This window comes from Eumetopias jubatus, unplaced genomic scaffold, assembly GCF_037043125.1.
Source record: "Eumetopias jubatus isolate StellerSeaLion01/CBP00866 unplaced genomic scaffold, mEumJub1_p1.0 scaffold_7, whole genome shotgun sequence".
NCBI lineage: Eukaryota > Metazoa > Chordata > Mammalia > Carnivora > Otariidae > Eumetopias > Eumetopias jubatus.
The window spans coordinates 92,598,428-92,618,484 of NW_028274813.1; the positions used below are offsets into that span (position 1 = coordinate 92,598,428).

A 20,057-nucleotide genomic window follows, 5' to 3' on the forward strand; every position below is an offset into this window, starting at 1 on the left:
GAACATTAGGAATTTATTTCCAAATGTCTGCAAAACAGTTACCTAAATTACATCTTGTTACCTAAAACTTCAGTCACTTCATGCTCAGTGTATCTCAAACTTAAGTCATCAACAATACCTCACAAATATCTAACCACTGCTCGTGGATCCACTATCACAAACTTGAACCCTCAGAATCATTTCCTTTATTATCCATATTCAGCAACTACTAAGCCCTACTTTACCCTTTCTCGATATCTGCCAAATCCCACTCTAGCTCAGGTTTATTTTACCACATGCTTTGATGACCTCAAAAGATTTCCTGCCATCTCCAATGTTTCCAGATACCTACCAACTACACTCCATCCCACAAACTAACCACTTTACTTCCCTGTCCAAAAAAGTTTACTGTCCCCTAAAACCATCTCTTGATTCCAGAATAAAATTCAAATATTTTCAAATGTTTCTTATGGGGAGGGGGAAGCTAGCCTCTATCCAGCATTTACTAAAAATCCCATTTGAGGAAGAGGACAGCATGTGACAACTTCTTGCCATATTTCAACTTACAATCAGTAGAGGAAGTAACTAGGAGAACTGCTGCTCTGACTTGGATCAGCAGAAATAATGGGAACTTGACAGGGAGCAGTCATGCTATGTTAAGAGTTTAAGATCAACAATAAGGGCGAGGCCCCATAGTCTATCACTCAGAGAGGCAAAAATCTCAGAATTCATCTGGCTCTGAAAGTCAAAATGGCTTAAGAGAGTCTGGAGGCTAAAGGGACTTGGAGGTTCCTGACTATACAACTGCAAACACAACTGATGAGAACAAAAAGCTGGTTAGTGTAAGGGGTTGGCTAGTGTCCCATCAAAATCCATGTCTACCTGCAAAGTCAGAATGTCCTCTTATTTAGAGGAAGGATGTTTGCAGATCTAATCAGTTTAAGATAAGGTCATACTAGATGAGGGTGGGTGTCCTTCCAAGAAGAGGAGAGGACACATAGAGACACCCAGAGAGAAGGCGGCCATGTGAAGACAGAGGCAGAGACTAGAGTGTTGCAGTTTCAAGTCTAGGAACACTGAAGATTGGTCAGAGCAACCAGAAGTTAGGAAGAGGCAAGAAAGGATCTTCCCCTAGAGCCTTGAGAAAGAGCATGATCCCGCCAACACCTTCATTTCAGACTAAATATATATGCAAAAAACAAGAGTTGCAAAATATATGAAACACAAAACTTCTAGAACTGAAAGCAGAAATGGACAAATTCACAATTCTGGTTGGGAATTTCAACACCCTTCTCACAGGAATTGAGAGAATTAGACAGAAAATTAGCAAAGATCTAGAGGAACTCAACACCACCATTAATGAAAACAAAAGCTAACTGACATTTTTAGAACACCCCACCCAACAACAGCAGAATATGTTCAAGTGCCACAGAATACATACTAAGATAAACAACATCCTGGGCCATAAAACAAACCTCAGTCAATTTACAAGGATTGGAATCATAGAGTGTGTTCTTCTACCACCATGGAATCAAATTAGAAATCAGTAACAGAATGGTAACAGGAAAATCCCTTCCCAGTATTTACTGGGAAGCTGAACAACACACTTTTAAATAACCCATGGGTCAAATAAGAATTCTCAAGCAAAGTTTAAAAATATAGTGAAGTGAATAAAATGAAAATACTACTTATCAAAATGCCAAAGCAGTGTTGAGAGGGAAATTTATAGCACTAAATGCATACATTAGAAAATAAGAAAAGTTTCAAACCAAGACTCTAAAGCTACTATGTCATGAAACCTAGAAAAAGAACCTTCCCTACCCCCCCAAAAAAGGGCAAGGAAGAAAATAACAAAAGGGCAGAAATTAATGAAAATGAAAACAAAAACAAAGAGGTCAATGAACAAAGAGCTCATTCTTTGACAATATCAATAAAATTAACAAACTTGTAGCAAGACTGAAAAGAAAAAAAGAGGAAAGGCACTAATTACCATGTTGATAGCATGTACCCCTCATATAGTGTGATAAGAAGGGTACTTCACATCTGTGATATTCTTCCTAAAAACCCATAACTCCTGTCTAACCATGAGAAAAACAGCAAACCCAAATCAAGGGGAAATTCTATAAAATGTCTGACCAGGACTACTCAAAACTGTCAAAGTCATGAGAAAATACTGAGTAAGAAAGAAATGAAGAAAACTGAGAAACTGCCCCAGATCAGAGAAGGCTAAGGATTCATGATGACTAAATACAAGTGGTTTTCTGGGTGAGAGCAGAAAAATCAGTTAAATCTTAGAAAGTCTAGAGTTTAATTGATCATATCATACTAATGATGATTTGAGATGTTAACAATAGGGGAAACTGGCTATGGGGTGGATGAGAACTCTACTGTTGCAACTTTTCTGTAAATCTAAAACTATTCAAAAATTAAAAATTTATTTAAAAAATTAAGTAACTGAATAAGTTATTATTTTCAGGGTACAGAGATAAAGTAAAAGATGAGCTCATAAACAGAGGCTGACACTTTAATGTTAATAAAGATGCAAAGAATAAGAACTCCTAATTCCTACTTTGTCTCTGGTCTTCTATTTCAAGAATTTTATCCTGTTGGGGCACCTGAGTGGCTCAGTCGGTTAAGCAACAGACTCTCGATTCTGACTCAGGTCATGATCTCAGGGTGGTGAGATCAAGTCCTGAGTCAGGCTCCTGAGCTGGGTGTGGAGCCTGCTTAAGATTCTTTCTCTCCCTCTCCCTCTCTCTCTCTGCCCCTCCCCCAACACACACATGCACTCTCAATCTAAAAATAAAAAATTTTTTAATTAAAGAATTTAGCTTGCAAAAAATAGAAAAAACCAAAAATTTTCTACACTAAATATGTATTACATTTTAACATTAAAAATTAATGAAAATAGGTTTAAGAAAAAAATGTACATTGGTAAGGGGAAGAGTAGAAGACAGGATAAATTAAGAAATTCCATGGGACGCCTGGGTGGCTCAGTCATTAAGCGGCTACCTTCAGCTTAGGTCATGATCTCAGGGTCCTGGGATCGAGCCCCGCATCGAGCTCTCTGCTCCATGGGAAGCTTGCTTCTCCCACTCCCCCTACTTGTGTTCCCTCTCTCGCTGTCTCTCTCTGTCAAATAAATAAAATCAATCTTAAAAAAAAAATCCAAGAACATATCTAACTGCTCTACATAAATTTGTATTTTTTGGAAAAGTAATGCCTGGGTTAGTGGGAAATTTTGCAAATGAGTTCAATGAACTACAGAGGATGTTCTCTGAGAAATCATGGGAAATGTCACAGCCAAAATACTAGCAATAGGTAAATGTTCCAATTTTCAAAAAGGAAAACGATGTAATTCAGTAAGGCAAACTAGAGAGCTTGAGGTCTATTTAGTACAAGGTTTTAGTCAGCAACAGACATCAGGGTAGGTACATTTAACATTCTACACATTAAAACAATCGTCTCAGACATACTTGACTTCCTTTTTGACTTCAGAGTATTTGGCAGACAGAGTGCATTTTATTTCAGCAAAGCACATGACAAGCTGCCTCATGGAAATTCTAGGGACAAGCTGAAGAAACCTTTCAGACAATAAAAATCGAAAAATATTTCAAATGTACACTTCTAGGCTCTTTTTTCAGTCCTATCCTGTTTACATTTTTATAATTGACTAAGATAAAGATGTGGAAACAACATTCATCAAACAGACTGGTGATATAAGTCATAAAGCAATAACACAACAGAATCTGGCTTCTAAAACATATCGAAAGACTGAACCTAACAAGATGAAATGTAACAGTGAAAATAGGCCTTCATTTGGGCTATAACTCAAATGCGCAAATATGGAATGGCTTACTGGCAAAAAGAGACTTTGGGATATTTAAATGAGAGCCAGCTCAGTATGAATCAATTACAAACAAAGAATCTGGCATGATTACCAAAAACACAATGGAATCTAATGACAGGGGCCATAACACTGCTGTATTCTAGTGGTCCTACAACACCCAGAGAACAAACTGAAAACTGCTAAGAATAACCAGGGTCAAATATAAAACAGAATTAGTTTATTGGGGGAGGGGAGCAGATTTGGCCTGAGGAAAAAAGTTTCATCGGTTATAAGACAGTCGTCTTCAATGTAATGTACGGTGATTAACATAACAATAAAAAATTTTAAAAAAGAATACTATGTAGTTATAAAATAAAGAGAACGAGAAACATCAACTGTGCTAAATAAAGCAATATGCAAAACAGGAAAAGAAAAAAAAAAGACAGTCGTCTTCAAATATCTGAACTGATCTCCCATGTAAGGAATATTAGACTTATTCTAAATGGAACCAGGGTTAAAAAGCAGAATTTAAGGAATATGAATTTAATTTCAGTTTAACAGTGAGGGTAATTCAAAGGCAACAAGAGCTGCATTTAGAGCTGAGGCTTCCCCCTTAGAGGACAGATTGGCAGGAATGTGGTAGAGAGGAATAAAGCATCACATGGCTGGTGTAGACTAGGTGACCTATAAAGTATCTTCCAACTCTGTGATTTTAAGATGCTACTTCCTCTATGCCAAACCTCTGGCTCCAGTCCAAGCAGTTTTCCCACCATTCCTGGAACAAGCCTTACTTAAACATGCACTTTCCCTTATCCACAATTTCAGGCCATTCTCTCACTCAGGCAAAGGTCTTTCTAAACCTTATTCACCCATCAAAAATAAACCTAAATACTGTCCTTAATAAAGATTTCTAGGCCTACCCTCCTCTGATCTCTCTTGCCTCTGGATTATGGAATACTTCTGGTACCATCTGTTTGACAATTAGTTACATACCACCCTCAGACACTGCTTCTTCTTCAACTGTTATTTAACCTTTTATTAATAATTTCTCTCCTCAGTTAAATTAAAAGCTCCTTAAAGCCACACACTGAAACTTATACTCTGTATCCCCTACACTTTGAAGGACACACAGTAGATACAAATATCTTTGGTGTTCAATATTGGAAACATTTTCGTTAGAACAACTGTTTTATAAACTGTTTTATAAAAAGGTATGTTTTCATAGGTAAAGGTAAAATTCACTATTCAAATCTGAATAGTAACTAATATACATTGACTTCCGGTTCAGCTATAGAACTACCAGAATAAGATATGCCACCCACTGATAACATATTCCAACCACAGGATTTTTTTTTAAATGGTTAGTGAAGGGCGCCTGGGTGGCTCAGTTGGTTAAGCGACTGTCTTCAGCTCAGGTCATGATCCCAGGCTCCTGGGATCGAGTCCCGCATCAGGCTCCCTGCTCAGCAGGGAGTCTGCTTCTCCCTCTGACCCTACCCCCTCATGCTTTATCTCATTCTCTCTCTCAAATAAATACAATATTTTTTTAAAAAATAAATAAATAAATGGTTAGTGAAGCTCAGAAAAGCTCAAAATTTCCAACCTAAACAAAGAGCTTGGTAAAGCTGCCTTAGAGCAAAGAAAGATTAACAGAACCAAACTAGAAAGTGAAAAATGTCAAGCAGAAATCAGGATATTGTAGGGAAAAAGTCATATTTATTTCTTTAAATGTAAAAGGTACTGATGTGTGATACTGATTCATGTACCTTGAAACACAAATTAAGAACCAGTAAATTTGTCATATAGAGCCCAGAAGACGTGCTCACTCCCTAAACACCAACTAAAAGTCCCAAAGTAAAAGGAGAATCCCTTATCAGATTAGATATTTTAATAAAGATTAGGAAATACTCACTGAAGATTCAGGATCAGATAATTCATCCAATAATTTCCTTGCATCCACCACAGCTTGATAGAGTCTCAAATTTTTGCCATCAGAAGCAACAAAGCAAGCACTTGCAGAATTGCAGTATGTGCCTGAAAGAGTAAAGGCTTTGCATTATAATATATAGTTTATTTTTATTTTGGGCTGAAGTATGAGAAACCTATTCACACTTTTCTTTTTAGGCACAACCATGGTCCAGAATCATAATTAAACAGATAAAATTAATGGATATAAAATTATTAACAAAAGAATTCAATAGAAAATATGTTACGAGAGGGGGAAAAAATTAAAAACAAACTTCCGAAAATTCTAAACGTAAGTCTGAAGTCTACATTCTCAGTACTTACTAAAAATCCTCCTAATAGTGACAAATATAAACCATTTTCTGTATTAAAAAACAGTTTAAAAGCTTTTATTAATTTCAGAATTAAAATGAACACTTACCAAGACAATAGCTGGGAATAAGAGTCGGAAGCCAAGCAACATTAGAGAAGGCTGATGTATGTAAAGAGTTAATTCGAGCCAATTCGGATACTCCTCCAGTGTAGGACAAAGGTCCTATTGGGTCTACACGCCACAGAATAAGTTCACTATATATTGCATTCGGGTCATGAAATGTACGTGTTGCTGCATTTCTAAGAGGTTGTTTCGAGGAAACTTTTATGTGTCTTACAGGATCCATCAATCTACTTACTTTATTGTCTGAGTCCCACTGACAGTCTAATTCAGGAGTCAACAGAGCATTGTGATGAGAGGATGTTAGTAACAATGGTAAAACTGAATGACATGCCAGGTCATTGAGGTGAAATCGATGACCACAGTATCTAAACTTGTGAGATACAGTCAGAACAGTGGTAAAGGCAGACTTATCTGCAAAAGTGACTGCCCACTGATTTAAAGAGCCATCTATGTGTTTGGAGACCATCATTACTGTAGGAGCTAAAATGTTCACGTTTGTAGTGTGTGATCTGGAGTGCAGCTGTGATCCGTGAGGACTGCCCACAGCCATCATCTCTTGGTGGAACCGAGTGTGGGGAGAATCTTTCGTAGCATTGATGCAGGCATACATCATGATATTTTTACTAAGAGAGCTCGCATCACCAGATGGAAATGCAACAGGAATCCGAGAAGAAAAAGAAACCTGAAAAACACGGTATGAATTCAATGTAAGTAGTTTTCCTCCTCTCAAAAAGTCTTCCAAAAATGCTTCCATTTTCAAAATGTCAAATCTCAGTTTCCTAGGAAAACTATCATTTTCAACCTCTTTTCGTATAATTCCTTTCCTCTATTTATGTAATATGTATCTCTATTTGCGGCCCAAGAGAAGCCTGAAAATCAAGGAAAAGTTTCAAGTGCCTTACTTGTACAGCTAAATGACCACACCACAAATATAAACAGAAATGAAGTTCAGAATGATAATAAATAAAGGTAGCTAGATTTACTTAATAAAACTGGGGGGGGGGCACTCTGAGTCACATATTTAGGGTAGTTTTATTAAGTTTATTCAAAATATTGTGAATTCCTAGGAAAAAAGCCAATGCACATATATTCAAATATTCAGTACCACATTTCAAAGCCAAATTCATTTTACTTTGAATTAACCAAATTTATAAAATTTGTGGTCATTGGTCCCCCTTTGGTAACAAGAATAAGTATTCTCTTCTCAGTTGCTTCTCAAAAACAAACTCTTATGAGTATTTCTGAAAACATAGTAAATCTGAATAGCATCTTTTCTAAGAAATGTAATAATTGCTTCATCAGTAAAATATACCTGGACTTGTCTAAATATTCCAGGATTATATTCATCCAAATACTTTACATGCCATACTAGAAAGGTACCATCTACAGGGTGAATAGTAAAAAGCATGTCAGGATTCTTATTCCATTCAGTTAGCAGCATTTCAATCTTCCGATCAAGCAGGACTGTGGGCAGTGGCATTGGTACACTAGGTCGTGAAAAGGTTCTGGGACTTCCCTCTCTTTCTCCATCTTCATGTTCCGATGATCCTGTACCTGCCTCAGATTCTCTATCCAGGGATAACTCTGAATCAGAAAATAAATTTATCAGTACTGAACTATCAATAGAATACTATCTTAAGAAATTATAAATCCCTTTTCCAATTTATGGCCAGGGGGAGGGAGGGAAGGAGAAAAAACAAAGAAGAAAATCATTTTCTGGTCTGAACTGAAAATTACTATTATTTCTTAACTTTAAAGAAATCAGAATTTCATTCATGTTATCATTATCATTAGCAAAACTTGCTCCCCAAAAAAGGACATGGCTTCCAAAGTAATATATTACTCAAAGCAGTATGTATAACAAAGCATACAGGGCTAGATGGTAGCTGGTCCATAGCAGATAGTCAGTAAATGACTGGAAAAGTAAAAAGAAGAGAAGGAAGGAAGGATTATAAACTAAAAGAGGCATCACAGAAAGCTGCTGACTTGCCAGAAAGAAAAGTCTGAACGTGGAATACTAACCATGGTCTAGCTTCAGATGCAAACCCCTCTCTCTTTCCTCCTGTGACCATTCCTCATCTTCTCTATCTCCTCCGTCACTTTCATGATCTATCTGCTTCTCAGAAAGTTTTCGTAATTGCTGCATAAATATTTCAGTAGATGAAGTAAAATGAAACTCTTTGTTGTTTAACCAATGAACCACAAAGCCCCCATTTCCATCATCAATGTTAAATACAGTGCCAACCAAGACATTTGGAATATCTGTGGGGAAAAAAAGGCGAAATTTCAATATGAATTTTTCATGTCTTTATTTTTATTTTTTTTAATTTTTCATGTCTTTAAAAGGATTATTACCAAGTGCTTTATAAAGACTAACTCTATACTTACACAGAAAAGGTCAACATAACTCTAGCAGGATTTGTACAAACTTTAACTGAATTTAATGGAAAAGTAAATATTACGAATTAATGGCACAGACTCAAATTACTAATGGAATTAAATTACTAACTTAAAAAACCAAATATACCAAACGCATGAACCTGTATTAAATCCTGGTTTGGGGGTGGAGGAACAGAAAAATAAAACAGAAAAGCAGCTATAAAAGACATCTAAGATAATTGGAGAAATATAAGTTTAAATATGAACTGGATATTAAAGATTATGGAATCACTTCTAATTTTCTTAGGTATAATAATATTGCGATCATGTAAGAGAATTTCCTTATTCTTAGCAGATACTTTCTGATGTAAGTGTGATGTGCCATGACATATGTAACTTACTTCAAAAGATTAAGAAAGAATTTCACTCACACATGCCCACCCCCCCACACACACAGAGATATATAGAGAGAGAATAAAGCAACTGTGACAAAATGTTAGCAGTTGTTCAAAGTAGAAGAAATGAGCGTTCACTGTAGTATTGTTCCAACCTTTCTAAATGTTTGAAACTAAAAATTTGGGAGAAAATAATGCCAAAGAAGAACACCGGAAGACAAGCAAACTTCTAAGTGTATTAACAGGTTTCCTCCATTTGGGGTAACTGAAATTCACAATATAGATTAGTTCATGTAAAATAGTAAAGCTAAAAAAATTAATCTCCTTAATCCCAATTTATACTACAAATAATCCATTCAACAGAAAGCAAAAATGAAAACAAAACAAAAAACCACTGTCCTCTGCAAAAAGATATGAAAGTCTAAAGATAAAATGCACAGGATATTGTGGTGGTGTTCTATTAATATATATCAGTGTTAAATAAAGTTCCAAGTTATTCTTTTTTTCTAATTCCTGGACGACAGTCTTGGTTTTTGAATAAAAATGAAACAAATCATATAAAATAGGATTTGTAAATTAGGAATACTATAAAACAATACATCCCCTATTCTTGCTAAAAATATTTCACCTAAACCTTATCATGAAGAGGGGCACCTGGGTGGCTCAGATGGTTAAGCATCTGCCTTCAGCTCAGGTCATGATCCCAGGGTCCTGGGATCGAGCCCCACACCAGGCTCCTGGCTCGGCGAGGAGTCTGCTTCTCCCTCTCCCTCTGCCTCTCCCCCTGTTCATGCACTCTCTCTCTGTATCTGTCTCAAATGAATAAATTTAAAAAAAAATCTTAAAAAAAACACACCTTATCCTGAACAAATATTCAGATTGCAAGATGCTCTAAAAGATAACTGAGAGTTCTTTGAAACTTTTTTATTATGTTAATCACCATACAGTACATCATTAGTTTTTAATGTAGTGGTCCTTGATTCATTGTTTGCATATAACACCCAGTGCTCCATTCAATACGTGCCCTCTTTAATACCCATCACCAGGCTAACCCATCCCCCACCCCCCTCCCCTCTAGAACCCTCAGTTTGTTTCTCAGAGTCCATCATCTCTCATGGTTCATCTCCCCCTCCGATTTCCCCTTCATTTTTCCCTTCCTACTTTTTTTTTTTTTTACATATAATGTATTATTTGTTTCAGAGGTACAGGTCTGTGATTCAACAGTCAAAACCTCAATGAGATATCACCTCACACCAGTCAGAATGGCTAAAATTAACAAGTCAGGAAACAACAGACGTTGGCAGGGATGCGGAGAAAGTGGAACCCTCCTACACTGTTGGTGGGAATGCAAGCTGGTGCAGCCAATCTGGAAAACAGTATGGAGGTTCCTCAAAAAGTTGAAAATAGAGCTACCCTATGACCCAGCAATTGCACTCCTGCGTATTTACCCCAAAGATACAAATGTAGTGATCTGAAGGGGTACATGCACCCCAATGTTTATAGCAACAATGTCCACAATAGCCAAACTGTGGAAAGAGCTAAGATGTCCATCGACAGATGAATGGATAAAGATATGGTGTGTCTCTCTCTCTCACACACACACACACACACACACACACACACACACACACACACACAGAAATATTATGCAGCCATCAAAAGGAATGAAATCTTGCCATTTGCAACAATGTGGATGGAACTGGAAGGCATTATGCTGAGCGAAATAAGTCAATCAGAGAAAGACATGTATCATGATCTCACTGATATGAGGAATTCTTAATCTCAGGAAACAAACTGAGGGTTGCTGGAGTGGTGGGGGGGTGGGAGGGATGGGGTGGCTGGGTGACAGACACTGGGGACGGTATGTGCTATGGTGAGCGCTGTGAATTGTCTGAGATACTTTTTTTGACAACTGAGAGGAACTATTGTAGATTATGAGTTTAAAAGAAATGACAATCGAAAACAATGGATCCTGGATCACCACATCAAAAACTAATGATGTATTGTATGGTGACTAACATAACATAATAAAATAAAAAATAAATAAAAAATAAAAGAAATGACAATCAAACGCATAAAAGAAATAATCTGTATTTTAATATCAACTATATATTAAATATAATCTTATCCATGTTCCTTACATACAATAACAGTATTGTGGTCATGGAGGAAACCCCCTTTTTTATTAGAAAACACACTTAAAATATTTTTATAATGTCATAAAATATTTAGGAGATGAAAGATAATGTTGGTGACAACTTTACTTTCAAATGGCTCAGCCAAAAATAAGGGGAGAGTAATCAAAGACATACATACATGGGCAGAAGGGGAGAATAAAAGCATGCAGGACAAGATATTAACAACTGGTGAATTTGGGTAAAGGTTATATGGGTACTCGTTGATCTATGCTTTCAACTTTAATGTAGATTCAAAAAGTATCCTGAAAAAAAGTTGAAGAGGAGTCCTACAATACAAAATTATTTGCATTTAGTAATCAATTTGGTCAAACTATATGTTATATTTACATACAGTACCTATAATACATGTTAAATATTTTTATGAAATGACTTTTAAAATAGTATGTAGTAAGTTAGTAAAAATGGATAAAATTGGTTAAAAGGTGAAGGTTATTTAATAAAGATGCCGAAAGACAAGGCTGAATGGCTACAAGAACATATCCAATACTTAGGACTCAAATATGTGACAGAATACCTATCTGCAGGGGACAATCCTGTGATCCTATTCCATTTGATTAGCATAGTCTATACAGTTAAAAAGCCAACCTTTCTAATATGTTTTGAATTTACTGCATACTATCACTAATTACATTCTATTTGAATTTCAACTAAAGCTCTAATTTACTTAGAACCTTGCTATATACTAGACAAACAGAGGTGCTCAGAAACACTTATTTGCAGTTGTTTCCTGAGAATCACATAGTCTCAATTTAAGAAATGGTACTTTATATTATATTCCTATTTGAATTAAGAAGTATTTTTAAAGGAAACATGGAATATTAATAAAAAATGAAAAACAGATTCTATAAGTAGTCCCACTTTTCTATTTATTTATCTTATTTCAGAATATTTATAGGAACTAAAACTTTACTATCCTTTACCTGTAGCAGGATTGATGCTTGCTGCAATGTGGAAATGACACAGTGCATTTGCATGGTGGGAAATGTGTCTCTGAACTTCATGCGTTGCCATCTGGTCAGGCATTAATTCGGTGTGAGTTACAAGAACAGAAGACCTCCTCTGTCCTTTTCTTAAATTTTTCAAATGGTGTATTGTCTAAAATAGAAAAATAATTGCTAAATCCAACTCTGTAAAGTCTAATAAATGCTGATCCAAGTACTTTTGATTATTAAGGATTTTATAATTTTCCTCTCTGCAAAATCTGAACATTTTAAAGGGAACTTCCTTAACTTCAACTGAACAATTCTGACTATAGTCTCCACAGTTTCTGCAAATTCTATAGTTCAAGGCAGAAGTAGTTGCTCAAAAACACCTCATTATCTATAGAAACTTCTATTAAGATTAGGAGTCCAAAGTCTAGGTTTTTCAGGATAGCCCACTACTGAGATGAAATTTACTAGTCATAACAGTAAAAAAAAATTCCTGAATCTTCCTACCAGGAAGAAGAGTATTCTCCCCAAAATTCTCACTTACAACTAAAGTTACAGCTAAATAATATATGATCTCTATTATAAAGAAGATAAACAGAGTACAAAAATACAGAATAAGGAGAATCTACATAGGTGAGAGGAGCCATGAAAGTGCTGACTTAAGGGATTTGTTTAAATTGAGGTATGTCTATAGAATAAAAATTCTCCACTAGCATACCCAATGATCTGAACTATTCTAAAAAGAAAAGATCTCCACACCATAACCCCAACTCACAGGACTTCCTTATTCTGTCACTTAACCCACCCCCAATATCATACTTCACAATAAGTTCCCATTCTAGTCCTTTGTTCCTCACAGTCAGCTGAATAAAATGTGGTATCCTCTCAGTTCTTTCTGCATTAAGGTAATACATCTGGTCCTTCCTTTCCAATTTCCACAGCCCTTAGCCCTTTTCATATGGAAAACAGTATCAGGTCTTTGGCGTGTCCTCTACCTCTGGTCTCCCTGCTACAGAGTTGCTTATTCCTTTGATAATAGGGTTAAGATGGATATATTAGAGGCCTCCTGCACCACAATGCCTATAAATTATTTTCATTCAATCTTTGACATCTATCATTATTTTAAATTATATTGGCAAGGCTGGTGTAATACTGGCTGATTATTTTCTCCTACGAACAAAATGTGTAAGTATATAAAGAATTATATAGACCTTACAGTTAGAAGTTTCAGACAAAAGGATGTCAAAAAGCAAGGCAGCTTATAAATCAATTAGGTTTTTTCTATTAAAAACAATTTTAACATTATTAATAAGATTACTAAAAGGTAGCAAAAATTTGTAAAATCACTGATTATATATGTTTACTTATAACTTTTGCTTTTATTTTATGTAGCAACTAGTAATACAGTTTAACACCTGAAAAGCAATATATTAGGTACCACGGACGATACAAAGATGTCTCAAAGCACTTAGTCTCCAAAAGCTCATATGTAATTTGAAGATAAAATGTCACACAAGTATATAAAAATGACTGTAAGCATGTAGTAAATTAAGTACTTTGTCTCACTAAATTTCAACAAATACTAAAACAAGATATAACTTTAACTGTTCTGACCTCTGCTTTTAATTTCATTTATACTTTAAATTTTTGGGGGGGAATGTATAAACAGTGCCCAATTACAGATAGTATCAGAGTAAGCCTACTTTATATAAAACTTTTAAGGAGGGGCGCCTGGGTGGCTCAGTCGTTAGGCATCTGCCTTTGGCTTGGGTTATGATCCCAGGGTCCAGAGATGGTGCCCTGCATCGGGCTCCCTCCTCCGCGGGAAGCCTGCTTCTCCCTCTCCCACTCCCCCATGCTTGTGTTCCCTCTCTCACTGTGTCTCTCTCTGTCAAATAAATAAATAAAATCTTAAAAAAAAAAAAAACTTTTAAGGAGCACATCTTCAGCCTACCAAACCCAAAAAATATTTCTGCTTGCTGAAACAGCAAAACATTTTGGCTATGCATCCATAAAACTGTTAATGTAAAAGTATAATGTAAAAACAATTAGTAATGTAAAGAGATGTTTATAACACATTAAGTATAAAAAGTTATAAAACATTACTGCATAATATGATCTCAATCTTGTACATAAAGAAAAAATACACATACACACATAACTGGAATAGCTGGATGATAAATTCCATATTTTTCTAATCTAATTTTAGAATAAGCACATATTCTTTGTGTAGTAAGAAGTCACATGAAAAATTAAGAAATCAGCAATTTAGGTTTGGTTTGGTAATTTTCAAAAATGTGTTTATCTCGTTTTATTCCTATAATGGACACAATAGTTTATAGTATAAATAATCTAATTTCATAGGAAGCACTTTAATATATATTGCATTTAAAAATTGGAAAAATTAGTTTGTCTTTGAAATATTAAACTATGGAAATTATAAAGCAATTATATAAAAGTTGACTTGTGTCTAATATCTTAATATCTTTATTCTTAAGAATCAAAATAGTCATTTTTAATTAGAACACACAAGTAAGATTTAATCCTCATGAAACAAAAGCAAAACATTTTTAATTACAACTAGTTTCAGTGTCCTTTATGTGTTTTTCTAATCAAAACTGCTTATTCCTATAGGTTTTCATATTTGACATACAAAATGAAAAAATTAAAATTATACTACTTACCTAGACTACATGTCTGAGATCATAACTATTGTATTTGGCTTCTATGTGGCATAAAATGAGTCGTCTTACAAGCATAAAACAAATTAGTGAGAATTACTTGCTATTAATTTCATCATTACATGTACCAGGTGCACTATCTGCATCTTAGCTTATTAATTCCCAACAAACTCACATATCTTCAAAATGTATTTACCATTTTAAATAATATAGTACCTCAAGAGCATGCTGTATTCTGTCTTTGTGTCTTCCAGCCTGAGTGAGGTTGCTGGCAACACTAGAAGTGGTAGTCTCACAGATCTGCTCACCCAAAAGACAATCTTCTGGTAATACGGTTTCTGCCCAGAGTCGGCAGACACCATCATGGCATGACGTTAATAACACATTACAGACAGAACCTCTAATGACAAAGAGAAGTAAACAAAATTACTATGAATGTCAGTGCCACTGATTAATCAAAGGCTATTAATATTTGGTTCTTCACGTATAAAAAGAGCATTAGTGCACAGCTAACAGTATGACCAAGAGTAGTTATTTTTCCAGTAATGGTAAGAGATTTATACAGGCTATTTCACACTCTCACCAAATCCCATTTATTACCTGCTCATACCTGCAAGGTGGCAGGCTGAATAAAGGGCAGCAATCAGTTACCATAAAACAGAAGCAACCTAGCTTTCCCTGACACTTTGATTCTTTAAAATCATGCCTTGAACAGCTCAGTTAAATGACTGTATAGTATGCTTCCAACTGCTTAGAAATTACAGTGTATGGACAAAGAGAGGTCAATCAAAGAGTGTGAAATCATACACAGTATCACTGTGAACATGAACACCATAAAAACTAGGAAATGATCTTGACAAAGGAGACAGAACTTATACCGGATTACACACGTGCTGCTTGAAAACTAGGCTCTGTGGGAGTATTAGTATCTTCTAAACAAACTAAAGAACAAAAGAAAACCTAATCATTGCAAAGTACAGAATGACCATAATAAAAGTTCATTAAATGTAATTAAACTGCATGGCTTATGGCACTACTTGTGTCATCCTGTATCATCCTTCTTATAATCAAGATTATAAACAGGTAAACAAATGAGTATCTTCAAAATAAAACTGCAAGGAGAATGTAATTTCAAACTATAAGTCAACTTCCAATAAGTTAAAATAAGCAAAAATGTTACAGCATCAAGCAGCTGAAGTGCATTAACTGCTCATTATAAAAGAACAAGAAATCATGCTCCCTTTAAAAAAACGCTTATGTGGAATCCAGCTCGGTCAAAGGCAAAGTATTTTGCAAATGTTTTCAATAGATGCAAATAATTTAAGCAGAATAAACTTTTTATTCAGACTCCAAAAATGAATGAATTTCCCATTTACTGAGCACCTCTATAACGTGTGCTGTATTTCCTATCAGGTGTAAACAGTTCACACATGAAATTACCGTCTCTCAAAAATAAATACAGATTTCTAAGCAAGCTTTTTTATAACTATATATATGATCTAGGAATCATCTGTATGAGCTGTTCTGTAGTTTGTTTAATCTTCTAAATACTTTTAGGAGAAGCTGAAGGATGAGGAAAAAACTTGTAACCATAAATTCTTTGAGAAGGTTCTGTTGATGGCCCTAAGAAAAACCTGGCCACTTTATTACTGTGTATGATATGCCTTCCCACCATGGGTATCATTGGTAGTTTCTTACTGTTTTATTTTCCTTCAGCATATGCTTCCCTGTTACTTGCAAACACTTCCTTCCTGGAATCTTTTACTACTGTTGCTACCACTATCAGCTAACACAGCCTAAGCCCACACTACGTGTAAAGGCCTGCAGTAAATACTTACATGCACTAGCATAGTGAGTCTCACTAAAACTCTCCGACGTAGGTACTATTACCTAAGAGAGGAAAACTGAGGCATAGAGAGCTTAGGAAATTTAGGCAAAAGCTCACAAAGCTATTAACAACAGCAGGATTTGAATTCAGACAGTTAACATCCAGAGCCCATGCTCTTCATTTCCACCAAGTCAACGCACTACAAAGACCTCCACTTTCATTATTTTTACAAATATGTAAGTTAAACACACCAAAGTTACAGGACACATTTGTCTCACCTGGGCATATACTTGCTAGTTTTACGCCATGAGAAACCTGCCACAGCTCGGGGATGTGCCAAATAAACAAAGGAAAATTGGGTAGACGCCTGTCTCCTTTTCACTTCATGATGATCCTGAGGTATAATTGAGGATTTCCAGCCAGTCATAGGATACCATACTTTCAAAAGACAATCATCCTGCAAAAATATATAGGTCAATATAAAATTAATCTGAACATACACAATTCAAAATGTAAGTGATTTAGAGAACCTTTAAAAATTAAGCTATCTGTAAAAAGTTAACGTGAGCTTTATAGCACAAACTCGTGTAAAATGTTTATTACCCTAAAGAATACTACTCTTGAAAAATAAATGGGCAGTTCTCTCATTATCAATCTCCTCTGCATAATGGTGTTTTTCAAATAGAGACTGAAGTCAAATTCCCTCATTTAAACATGTAGGGGGTCACTGTAGAGAAGATTCTGAAACCAGATGCCCTTGGATAAAATAAGAAAGATGCCATGTTATTAGTCACTGTTAACATTCTCTCCTTTTCTGAAGACATCTGTAAGGGTGAAGACAATCCTTTTTAAATATGAACTGCTTCTTAGATTCCATGTCAGGAATCAGCAAACTTTCCCTATGAAAGGCCAGACAGTATGGAAGGCTTTGGGGACCGCATAGTCTCTGACACAAATTCTCCTTTTTTTTTTTCTTCTTACAACTTTAAGAACGTAAAAACCAGTTTTCTGATCCCTACTCTTAAATGAAGTGAAGGCACTTAGATAGTTGTCAGGAATCACCTCTAAGCCCATAAATAAGATACTTACAAGTATAACAACAGGCACTGACTTTATCATTTTACTTAGTTCCAAGAATTTTGTTAAAGGTCAAAATAGGGATGCCTGGGTGGCTCAGTCGGTTAAGCATATGCCTTTGGCTCAGGTCATGATCCCGGGGTCCTTGCTCAGTGGGGAGTCTGCTTCTCCCCCTCCCTCTGCCCCATCCCCACTCATGTTCTCTCTCTTTCTCTCTCTGATAAATAAAATCTTTAAAAAAAAAAAGCCACAATAATTTTATCTTATTTAACAGAAAGCATCTACTTTATACTACTTTATCCTCAATATGAATAGAGTCTTGAGGGAAATAATAAAATGGTATCATTCATGCAAAAATCTCACTCTATGAAACAATGTAGTCCTATACATGTATACATGTATACTCTACGAAATAATGTATTCCTGGAAAGTGCGTGTAGGTCCAAATACTATCATCTAGACTAGACAAACGTTTCTGTTTTTTGTTTTTTTTTTTTTTAAGATTTTATTTGACAGAGAGAGACACAGCGAGAGAGGGAACACAAGCAGGGGAGAGGGAGAAGCAGGCTTGCCGCTGAGCAGGGAGCCTGATGCGGGGCTCGATCCCAGGACCCTGGGATCATGACCTGAGCCACCCAGGCGCCCACTGTTTTTTATACCATCTTAGTACTTATTTTCAATTTATACTGCATAATGTATGTTTCCACTAAGGTCTCATTTATTTGGATATTTGAACTATAAAGCAAATTTCTTTAAGTGCTTAGTGTGAGACAACCACTTAACAATATACTAGTTGCTTTCCTCCAAGTACCTTCTTCAACTTAGCATCATTTTCACCCAACCAAATTTACTGCACAACCTACAGCAGTGGTTTCAGGCCCCATACCATAAAAACCATAGAGGTACCTCAGAGCCCCCTCAGCATTCATAAAAAAAAAGGCAGAGTGCCTCCATGAACAGGTGGCATTCTAGCCCCATTCTTCCATCCCACCAGCAACCCCTCACTCAAATGGAGCAGTCCCATTTTCATCTGTTACTGCCTAAAACTAAAACCACATAAAGTGAATTAGAAATCATTAACATAAGATAGCTAGAAAATTTCCAAATTACAAAAAAAGAAGTAAAACTGTCTTTATTCACTAAATCCTAATAAATCTACAAAAAAAGACTTACATCTGATAACAAGATCATAAGACTAAAGATCAAAACTCAAACAGCAATTCTCTTTCTACATGTTAGAAATAATTGGAAATGCAATTTGTTTAGATGCCTTTTACATTAGGAAGACAACAAATTAGGTATAAAATATGTACGCTAAACACTATAAAACACTGTTAAGAGAAAGAAAACCTAAATAAAAAGAGAAACATACCATCTTCGAGGATTTGAAATGCAAATGTTACTGATCCAATTCTTCCCAAACTGATCTATAAAGATTTAATGTGAACACAGCCAAAATCACAGCAAGCTTTTTGGTAGAAACTGACTGCCTCATTCTAAAATTTGTATGACATCAAAGAAACAATACCACCAAAAATATATAAAGATTTTATTTATTTTATTTGAGAGAGAGAGAGAAAGAACATGAGTGAACGGAAGGAGGAGCAGAAGGGGAGGGACAAGCAAACTCCATGCTGGGCAGGGACCCAACGTGGGCCTCAATCCCATGACTCTGAGATCATGACCTGCGCCAAAAAATCAAGAGTCAGACACTCAACTGACTGAGCCACCCAGACACCCCCACCAAAAATATTTTTAAAGAGAAAAACAAAGTTAGAGGATTTACACCACCCGATTTGAAAACTTACTATAAAGCTGTGGAAGGTAGGAAAGACGGTGTCCTGAGCTCACCTCCTCTGACAGACATACCAAAGCAACAACTACATGCATGGCAACTCTAAAAACAACTTGAAGACTACCAGAACAGATCTTCCACGGCTAATTGTAGAGAAGGTCACAATGAAAAGTGTAGGAAGGGCAGAGACTTGACTGGAAAGAAATGACTTTGAGGAAATAATAGCTGAAAACCTCCTTGATATGGGAAAAGAAAAGAGATTATCCAGACCCAGGGAACAAAGAAAGTTCCGAACAAGATGAATCCAAGGAGGTCCACACAAAGATACATAACAATTAAAATGGCAAAAATTAAACATAAAGAGAGTATCATAAAAGCAGCAAACAGTTGCATACAAGGAAAACTCCATAAGGTTATCAGCTGCTTATTTAGCATAAATTTTGCAAGACAGAAGAAAGTGGCATGATATATTCAGAGTGCTGAAAGGAAAAAAACCTACCACCAAGAATACTCTACCAAGCAAGGCTATTCAGAATTAAAGGAGAGAGTAAAATTTTCCCAAATAA

The 20,057-nt window shown here is 35.8% G+C and overlaps 1 protein-coding gene across 3 annotated transcripts in view; it reads right to left on the reverse strand.

Annotated features, from left to right (window-relative positions):
• Nucleotides 1-20,057, reverse strand: part of DMXL2 (Dmx like 2) — a 150,860-nt gene that overhangs the window by 76,336 nt on the left and 54,467 nt on the right. For all 3 annotated transcript variants that reach the window (XM_028100071.2, XM_028100070.2, XM_088024791.1), the window contains exons 7-13: nt 16,898-17,076; nt 15,008-15,191; nt 12,102-12,276; nt 8,232-8,471; nt 7,522-7,793; nt 6,195-6,891; nt 5,721-5,842 (exon numbers count right to left, since the gene is read on the reverse strand). In XM_028100071.2, the coding sequence (XP_027955872.2) occupies nt 5,721-5,842; nt 6,195-6,891; nt 7,522-7,793; nt 8,232-8,471; nt 12,102-12,276; nt 15,008-15,191; nt 16,898-17,076 (1,869 nt within the window). The remainder of the gene's footprint in view (nt 1-5,720; nt 5,843-6,194; nt 6,892-7,521; nt 7,794-8,231; nt 8,472-12,101; nt 12,277-15,007; nt 15,192-16,897; nt 17,077-20,057) is intronic.